General features: G+C 44.3%; 1 protein-coding gene across 1 annotated transcript in view; it reads right to left on the bottom strand.

Annotated features, from left to right (window-relative positions):
* Positions 1 to 593: 593 nt before the first annotated feature.
* The window catches only part of IRAG2 (inositol 1,4,5-triphosphate receptor associated 2), a gene marked incomplete at both ends in the record, with an annotated part of 34527 nt that continues 25279 nt past the window's right edge, over positions 594 to 9841 (bottom strand). Inside the window, 16 exons of the mRNA XM_084205793.1 lie at positions 594 to 837; positions 1230 to 1334; positions 1473 to 1574; positions 2013 to 2077; positions 2185 to 2262; positions 2846 to 2889; positions 3779 to 3926; positions 4663 to 4797; positions 5200 to 5340; positions 5885 to 5912; positions 5998 to 6052; positions 6778 to 6850; positions 6975 to 7057; positions 8500 to 8616; positions 8714 to 8778; positions 8862 to 8932. Of these exons, the coding sequence (XP_084061919.1) occupies positions 594 to 837; positions 1230 to 1334; positions 1473 to 1574; positions 2013 to 2077; positions 2185 to 2262; positions 2846 to 2889; positions 3779 to 3926; positions 4663 to 4797; positions 5200 to 5340; positions 5885 to 5912; positions 5998 to 6052; positions 6778 to 6850; positions 6975 to 7057; positions 8500 to 8616; positions 8714 to 8778; positions 8862 to 8932 (1554 nt within the window). The remainder of the gene's footprint in view (positions 838 to 1229; positions 1335 to 1472; positions 1575 to 2012; positions 2078 to 2184; positions 2263 to 2845; positions 2890 to 3778; positions 3927 to 4662; positions 4798 to 5199; positions 5341 to 5884; positions 5913 to 5997; positions 6053 to 6777; positions 6851 to 6974; positions 7058 to 8499; positions 8617 to 8713; positions 8779 to 8861; positions 8933 to 9841) is intronic.

Genomic DNA, 9841 nt, shown 5'->3' with positions numbered 1-9841 from the left:
AACCAGTGAAGCTTTTTCAGAAAAGCTGGAAGAAGAAACTGAACTTCACTCCACACTCTTCCATATGGTCAAGGAGTCTGCCAGCAGTGAAGCCATGGATAAGGTGGAAGGAGCTGGGTTCCTGTTCATTGATTCTGTGTATCAGCTGCTCCTTGCTACCAGAGTCTTAGCATACTCTTAGATACTGCATGCTTTCCTTCAAAACTTTATTATCAAAAGCTTTCAATAAAGTTACATTTCAAGTCTTAAATCCTTTTCTATTCAAAACATTGAAACAGGTTCTAAAATGCAAACATTTTATCTTTGTTCAAGCAAAATAAATTCTTTATTCAATTGTGACTAGACCACCTAGACACGTTTATTGTTAGATATGTTCAAAATTGCTGTTCTTTTGTAAACCTCAGTAGAACGGAGACCCTTTTAGCTACTTTTAAAGATGACTTTTGTCAGAATGGGAAAAAGATTTTTTTTTTCAAGTCATGCTTTAAAGAAACTTCATCTCCCCCCAAAAAATACCCACAACCCAACAAAACAAATCCAGACAAGTAACCTTAAATAAGGCCAGCTTCAGCTCGTGTCCTGCAGAGCCGGCGTTATACCGGGGGAGGGCCGTGGTGCTGCAGTCCTGTGTAGGGCCACAGCAGCTGCTGCAGTGACCTCCAGGAGTCCCCGGTGCCCACAGGGGCTGCATCTGCTGGCCTCTGCAGGGACAGCCCCGTCAGGAAGCTGGTGAGAGCAGCCAGCAGGACCAGGATGGACACGGACACCCAGAGGGTTTTGTTGGCGTTGCAAAAGGAAGCCTTGAAGTGGGAGACCCACGCTGACATCGAATTGCACCTGGGCAGGGCAGGAAAGCACAGAGCCCTTCAGGGTTTCCCCAAAACGTGCAACTCTTCCCACCTCACCCCAAAAAGCCTTGGAGCAAACCAGATCCCACAAACATTAAGAATGACAGGTTGTTACTGTTTTGGGAGCTGTGCAGGGGGAGCTTCTGTTTTGAGTTTAAAATACAGTCAAGGAAACAAATCCTTGATAAGCTGGCCCAGCTCTGCCATCCACCCATGCTCCCTGTTCCTCACGCTGGTTCTGAAGAGGATTCACAAAAGCTGCCTTGCAAGAGCAGCAAGAAATCTTGCTTGTAGAAAGCACTGAAAGTCCCGGCCTTTTGTTTGAACCCTCTTCCCATGTGCACCTCCCAAACATAGCTTTAACTTGTGAAAGAAACTTACATTGACTCCAGGGTCCATTTGGGTGGGTATTTTCCTTTTTCAGAGACACTTTCCTTCCTTGTTGGTTGTTCCTGTACTTCAGCAGGTGATTCCAACTCCTCATTCCTATAAACAAGAATCAACAGCTCCAAAGCTTTGCCAAATTCACAACAGCCTGGCTTTATAGCCCTGACCAGGAGGTGAATTAAAAGCTCATTAAAAACTAAACCAGCACACCTGGGAGGAGGCTGCTGCTGAACTTACTTGGCTTCAAAAGGCTCCTCTTCATACTCTGCCCAGGAATAGGTGCTGAGAAACCTCTGCAGCGACGGACGCTTCTCGTTCTGCTTCACCCCTAGCCTGCCCCTGCCATGTGTTAAACACATTTGTCTGATTTTCCTCAGCAGATAGAGAGCAGAAAATCTGAAATTTAGCAGCAATCTACTCATTTGGATAACCACAGGCAAATAACTTAGCAATTTAATTGCTTGAAATTAGGACAATTAAAAAAAAACCAAACTCAATCAAACAAAACCACAGATCCATCTGCTGCAGATATTTAGACTTCACATTTTAGTTCTGAAGCAAGAAAGTTGTGGGATTTTTTTTAAACCTCTCAATGCTCAATAAATAAAAAAGATGAGCTCATAAGGCTCATTTACCTACTATAGCACATAAAACTAATGTGAAAGGTACAGCCTAAACATTATTGTACCCCAAGATGCTCCATAAACTGCTTACTACAGGCACAGTTAGAGTTGAAAAATATTTCCCCTGTTCAAAGCCAAGCCCAGGTGACTTTACCAACTGCTTGATCTCCTGCTGAATCTGTCACTCCGCTCATCCCCATCAGGTTCGTGGAACTGGGCCTGGAGGAGAAATTGCCACATTTACTGCACTGGCATTCTGATGCTTCATCCCAGCCAGTTTTGGGGAGGTGAAGCACCTCAGCATCCCTCCACCAGCCCCTACTTACCAGTGGCACCCCAATCCCTGCATTCCCAGCACTCCTGGGCACTGTTGCAATGCTAACTCTCCGCAGGGCTGACGAGGGCTACACAAATAAGAGGCATTACTGGCTCTTAGCAAGGCACAACTGGGTTACCCACTGAGCACACAAAATACCATCTGGTTTGTACAGGCCATATTAAAAAAAGAGATGCTGACACTTAGCGTGAAGTGAAACACAAAGAATCCAATCTCGAGTGCAGATCACATCAGATCTTTCCACAGTAAGTGCTTTCTGCCCAGGAGAGTGAGGCTGGCTGCACAGCTTCCAGCAAAATACCAACATTGAATGTAACTAAATTCCCCTAACCTGGCTCACAGGAATTCCTACACTCAGCAGTTTAAACTGCTCCCATATTTTTGTGCTAAACCCTCTTTAATTCCAAGAGAGAGCCACACATGAACAGTATTTCTTAACCAGTGAGGGAGAACCCAACCATTTCACCTTCATCTTCTAAGGGGGACCACTTAGAAGGTTGGTGGGGTGCCTGAAAAGTAGATCCTCATGTTTGATGACACCAGCCCGTATTTGTGACAGAAAAGCACCAAGTCAAGCATGTAGCAGAGCACCAGCACATAAAGCAAACAAAAACACGAACACACTTAAAATTTGTTGTAAGAACCATTACCTTAAAGTTAAAAGGACCTGGCAGCTTCTTATTCATAGATTCGTCTGTGAAGAGATCAGACATCAGAGCTTTGCAGGAGGAGCTTGCTGCTTACAGGAGTGCAGCAACTTTAATTTGCAGCCTGAGGTCTGACTTTCTGCAGTGTTTTTTTTTAAGCAAAGCACTGTCAGAAATCAGAAATGAGGTCTCAGGAAAAAGCCTCATATTTCATTAAATAAGTTCATAACATTCACATATTACCCATCCTCTGCAAGCATCAACTTCTGTCACTATCATCAAATATATTCTATTATTGAGGTGCTGTCCTGTTACAGGACTGTCTTTCACAGTCAGGACTGTAATCCAAAAGGCTCTGCAAGGATTTTATGGTGTGGAAGACTTCCCTTTTGGTGCTTAAAAAACACATCCTTTATTTCCAAAGAATTTAATACTTCCCTGGCACAGCTACAAGTGCACAGCACTGGCTGCAAAGCTGGTTGCTTAGAAGGGGAAATAGAGGCCCCCTGCACTTAAGGCATTTGTAATTCCCATGTAGAAAAGGGCAGGGTGCAGGCTGTAGAGAGCAGCCAAAGCTCAGCTACCTAGAAATAGCTACTGTGAACAAGCACCTAAACTTACTGCTCACAAGGAATAAGATTATCACCAGCACATGCCATGCACTTTGCTGAAAGCCAGGACATTCCTGTGTACTTGCAGTGGTCCCACACACACACCTCCTGAGATCCATGACAGTTTAGGTACAAGTTTAATTTCAGAGAGCTGCTTTTAATAGTCTTAACAGATGGCTAAAAATAGTCCCTGTTATTAGAAGGGGGGACAAAACAACCATATAATTCTGTCACCTAAGATGTAGAGGGATTATATTACTAATCTGCAGCTGTAAGGGTTTGTCTGGCAGGTGCTAGCAAGGGGAAAGAGGCTTTTCCTGGTTACCTCTGTCTCCAAGGGAGCTGAAGGACCTCTCGTTCTGGAGCAGGACCTGCTTGAGCTCCTCGAGCTCGGCGTGCTCTTTGGCGTACATGCGCTTCAGGTTCTCCACGTGCTGGATCATCACCTCCACAGCCTTGCTCACCCGGCTCTCCTGAGGGAGCAGGGAAAGCAGCAGTTCTCAGAAACTGCCTCATGTTTGGAGATTTCCCCCTCAAGCATCTGCTATCTCACTTTTATTCTCCCTTTCAAAGCTTCACTACAACCCCTGTCCTGGCACATGGTATACAGGTTTCATTTCTCTAGGGATCACTCTTGATGTAAAATAAATCAGTCAATCTTCAGTTTTCCAAGCTCTTACAACTCATCATCATCACTGTCTCTGATCTGCAGTCTCAGCTGCCACCATGCATTTGCTGGTATTGCCAAGTCATATTTTCATGCTGCTCTGGGGTATTATACACAACAACACCTAACATCTGAGTAGGACTTTATAATTTTCCATAGGTTTAGCTGATTAGCTGCCCTTTCCATAAGGCACAGAACCACCTTTGCAGCATCAAGGCTGTTGTTACCACACTGCTTGGTACTTTGTACATCTAACTGCTGCAAAGTCTTTATTGTTTGTTTTTTTTCAACCAGAACCTTATTTCTGCTGTGGTTTTTTGCACATCTAGTGCACCGTAGCTGCTCTCAGTGCCTGGGATTCCTTATAAGAACACAGAGAGAAGAGAAGGCCAGGACTAAGCTGTCCTGACCAGTCTGCACTACACACACCAGATTCCCAAATGCAATCCTGGGACCATAAGCCCAGCAAGAAGATACGAGTAACCCTTTGCAGCCAGAAGCTTTTAGCTTTGTACAAAGTACTTTTAGGTGGAAAGTGTTACCTGATTAATAGCTCCCAACATCTCTGCTCTGCTGGCAACTCGAGCTGCATATTGGCTAAGGAACTGCAGGCTTCTCTGCAGCTTCTTAATGATCTCCTGTGCCTGGTTATCTTCTTCACACAATGGAACTAATGCCTAAGAGCACACATTGGTAAGAAAACTGGGGTGAATTATTTAACAGAGAGCAAAGGGTTGAGCTGATGACACTGAGAAGCTGCATTCAGGCCCACATCAACATCCTTAATCAGTGTAACTTGGATAGAGAGCTCCAGTGGGCAGAGACCAGAGCATAAAAGCACCTGAAGCAGGGGTCAGATGTTTGTGCAACAGAAAAGTTCCTGGCTGCCTGAGCACACAATGCACTTGGATCAAGGTTACCCTTCATAATCTCTCATATTTCAACTGCATTGTTCCAGAACTTCGTTCATATTTGCTCATCATGTATCCCATGCACACACCCCCCCTTTAAAAAGCTGTTTTAAGAGACACTCACATCTACTCATCCCATCCACCCTACCAGCCCTAGCCAATACTGACCTCTAACATATTCACAGCATTTGTGATCTCCTTTTTCAAGTTTTCTTCAGCCAGGTCTCGGGACCTCTCTTCAAGCTTCACTCTTTTGTCCAAGGTAAACAAGTCACACTTAAAACCTAAAGACAGCCTCAGAAATTCAGCCTGTTGTGGGAGAAAAGATTTCAGAGGAATTCAAGTGATGCAGAAGTTTAAGTAGATTTGGACACTGATGTGACATTTGGGGCTACACCCTGTGACCAAAGTTTAGGAGAGATACAGAAGAATAAGTGAACATGACCCACTTCCTTAAAGCAGGTCTTCCCATCTGTAGTGATGGTGGGAATGTTCTGCAGCCAGAAGAGGTGACATCCTGGCAGCACACTGTGCCATCTGTGCCTTTTGACAAAACTGTCTTAAATCAGCACATTCTGCCTGGGAGGAGGTCACAGCTATGCTCCTTCAAGCTTGCAAACAAATATCACAGTAGTGACAAGCCTTTGTTCAATTTTACAGATTTCTACCTTTCTCCATTCCATCTCTTGCAAAAATTTCCATTAGGCTTGGAAAGAGATTTCAGAAGCTAGCCCACAGAAATACATTCAGTTTAAGCTGGATCATTGTTTTACATAGGATGAGATATTAGATCTTGTAGATAAACTCTGATTAATATCTGAAATACTTCAGGATACAAGCAGTTGAGCCTTACCTCCACTTCTTTCTCACTTGGGGAGTCACTGTAGGAAAAGAAAAAGAACTATAGAACAGACTGGGACTTTAAATTCATACCTGCAGGAGATCACTGAAGGTCAAAACACTTACGGCTCATTTTGCTTGGTTTTATCTCCTTTAATGCCACCTGCAGTGGGTGAACTCCCTGAGAAGAGACAAAAAAACCCCATTTTCAGTCCAAAGTGAAAAAACAGCCTCCCCAAACCAACCTGCAAGAGTCTTTTAAGCTTCCACAGAAGCCCCTGTTCAAGATTTCCAGTGTTAAGCTCTCACCACTGAAAAGAGCTCGTGGTTCTATTCACTGCGAGGCACCACAGCACTGCCACCTGCACAAAGCCCCAAAAGTCAGTTCCTCAGGGCACTTCAGCTGGCATCTTATTAGCACAGAAATGGTTAATTGAAGGTTTTTGCTTCGGGATGTTATAAAATTTACCACCTCACCAGCTTTTAGTGCTCTCCAAAGGCAAAAGAGGAGGTGATTTGAAGAGTAGGTATGTCTAAGGAGAAACAACATCCTGCTCCTCTACATCATGGATAGCACAGAAATACTTCTTTTACAAATCTTTGGGGAGAGCAGGAGTGCCAAAACTGTTTCAAATATCCCAACTCCTTTGCAGCTAAAAATTTTCCTCCTCTCTAGAGGAATGTGGAGCTGGTTAGAACAGTATCTGCAGAAAGCAGAGCAGCAGATTTTGCATGACAACACTGTTCTCCTCTTCATTTTGATCTCCAACTGCAGGTACCAAGCCCTAAAACAAAAGCCTCTGATCACACTTGGTGTGGGACAGGCAGCTCCCTGCACCTCTCTACACAGCTCTGCACTCAGCTTGTGCTCCAGCAATATGAAGGTGTTCAGCAAAACCCCCTTACCTTTCCTGCTGGGAACCACAGCTGGTGCTTCCTCACTCCTCTCTTTATTATTTTTATTTTCCTGGTCCACTTCCTAAGGGCACATCAGAGCAGTTAGAGCAAGGCAGCAGCCACCCCACCCCTGGAGGGACCTCTCCCCTCCTTTGTCACTGCTCAGCCAACCCAGCTGGGCTTTTCACTGGCACCAGCATTCTTACCAGGTCTTGCTTCAAAACATTCTGAAACACAGGCTTGTGTTCTTCCATGGCCAGGGAGGATTCCCTCTTGATCTGACTTGATCCTGTGGAAAACATTCCCAAATGCAAATGTAACAATTAATAAAGCACACCCACCTTCCAACACCCACCATTTTAGCCATGGACCAACCGAGCTAAAAAACTGCACCAAATGCCATGAAAGACCACTGAGAAAAAGAGGAGGCAGCAAAGAACACCATAAAGACACATAGGAAGAAGTATGATAACCATGATTGGAAAAAAAACCCCATAAGAAGTGTTATATGTCTACAGCTGAGAATATAATGTACTTCCTGTAGTTAAAGATGCAGGAGTTACAGTAATATTCTCTTGGATAAATAAATTTTATTATTTTGCTACCAGCATGGAGATTTTTTTGTTGTTGGTGTGGTGGATGTTTAAAGAGGCAGCTTTTAATTAATATTTATACTTCTAAAAACATCTAGAATATTTTGTTTTCTCCTCTGTTTATGCAGTCACACAGCTGTGAGCCAAAGAAATGGCACAACAAAAAACAAAAAAGAAAAAGAAAATAAAAAACCAGAAAAGCTCAGCTTCAGGTTTGAAGCCTGCAAGGGGAGATTTATCAGTTCTAGTATGAGGAACACTTTCTTTTTAGAGATGTGCAACAGATAGCTGGATTCTCAGACTTTAAAGCTATTGGGACTTCTTTAAATTTGTTCTGCATATCTGCTTCCTCTTAACTAAAGGCACCAGGATCACATATGAAAATTAACAGTAGAGGGAAATTAGTAGAAAGAAAATACTTTTAAATGAAGGGACAAAATTAGACTTCAGAAAGATAGTACTGAGGAAAGAAACAAAACCAAACAAGAAACTGTACTCTTATATTGAGGTAAAGATTAAAAAAATATTGCAAACAAGCATGCACAGGTATTCTGTGCTGCTTACTCAGATCAGCTTCACAAAACCAGCTTAAACACAGTGCGTACAGATGCTCCAGTTTTGGTTTGGTTTTATATTTTTTCAGTGGAAGAAAACCATCAGAGCTGGTAAGAATCTGGTGGGTGTTTATGGCTCTAGCAAAGACAGAACAATACTCAAATGCCTCTACCCTCATCTCTCCTCTTGACCCATCCCAGCTTCTTGTGCAACAGCTTTGAAAGAGAGGAAAGTGCTGAGTGGCACTGTTGAACTAAACTGTTTAAACCCACAAAAACATGTTTTCTCTTGTCAAAATGGTCTGGGATTTTGTACCCACTCACTGTTTTGCCAGCTGAGCAAGCCCCAAGGTCTCACCAAGTTGTTTCATGCTCCCTTGCCTGCAGTGCTGTGGTCAGAGGGGTAAAAAACTTTATTCCTACTCAGCTTCACGGAGGTTTGAGAGGACTGGCAGGTGAAAACACTTGCTAAAACAAAAATTCTCATGTTGTTGCTCTTACTCAGCTTCCTCACTTCAAAGATGTGCTGGAAGCAAACCGTTTCCTCAGTGGGTGAGCAGCAGCCAGTGCAGCAGCCACTGTACCTGCCACAGGAGCAGCTGGCTCCTTATTGCTGTGTGTCTCCATTGCCATGGAAGCTGGCACATCTTCCCCTCTCTCATGTAAGCCCTTGGGTAATCTTTCCTCCATAACAAGGCAGCCTGCAACACCGGACAGCAGACAGCACAGCTTTCTTTGTTCAGCAAAGACAGCCTAGGGCACATCCAGGACTCCCAGTGCCCCAGGCTGAGGACTCACCCAGTACTGGTGCTGTGCTTTCCACTGAGGATGCAAGAGCTTCTTGGGCTGATGTTAAGTGATCACTGCCAAAACACAACCCTTTCAGATACTCATCCACAGGATACAGATCTTAATAAAGGCTTTTAAGTCTTGCACAAGACCTGACCTGGATGTGATCAGCGTGGCTGGTGGTGTTGACTCCGCACAGTCAATCTTTAGAGAGAGAGAGAAAAGAGTATCAGAAGGTTAACGCTAGTATAAAACTTGCATGTCAAAACTTGACCTTTCCCAGCTGTGCCTAAACTATTCCAGCAGTGAAGAACTAGCTGGTAAGTTCACAGCTTCACCCCCTAGTCTAAAGCCATCTCAGGAATGGCATACTCAGAGATGTGTTTTGGTTCCTGACTCTGTGGTTGGCTCCTAACTCGCATCTTCAATGACCAACAAACATGTTGCTGCACCACCACTGCTCCATCTTAACTCTGTGCATCAGGAGAGAGCCAATTTCAGGGTCTGGAGCCCAAAACCTACAAATGACCTGCACTGAGCTTCACTTGGCTGTAGGGATCAGACTCATTAGGCAAATAAAAGTACCAATAGTCACAGCATGAGCAAGCAAATGGTTCAGAACGCTTGTGTGCTGTGTTGTACATCAGCATTATATATAACAATTACCCAGCCCCTTCAGAGGCCTCAAGCCTCCCTGGTGTGCAAGCAGCAGAGGAACAAAGCAATTAAAAGCTGGCAGTTTTGCTCATGTTCCTCTAGTTGCCACAGTGTGGTTTTGGATCCGAGTCTTATCGCATCACAGACAAAGCCAATATCCCCTTGAGGCTTTGAATTTCGAGGGAGGTGCTATTTGTGCAACATCCCTCTTCTGCATTTCACCCTGGAAAGCTCCAGCTCGCTCATTCACTTGTTGGGGTGGGTTGGTCTCTTTATGGGTGAAAATACAGGGGGGAACTGATGAGGTTTAAAGGGTTAAGCTGGTAATGACTTGTGCTGAATTACACCCACTGTTGAAGGAAAGTGCTGAACAGAAAACAAAACCAGCCCAAACCCACTCCTCTCTCCAAGAAGAGGAGGAAGGAGGGCGAACAGCTCCCTGCACAGCAAGCACCCAAAAGCACTACTGAAGCGTGTGTG

This window comes from Fringilla coelebs, assembly GCF_963513975.1.
Source record: "Fringilla coelebs genome assembly, chromosome: 5".
NCBI lineage: Eukaryota > Metazoa > Chordata > Aves > Passeriformes > Fringillidae > Fringilla > Fringilla coelebs.
Note: the sequence above shows the minus strand (reverse complement) of the source record. Positions and strands in the feature narration are given on the sequence as shown.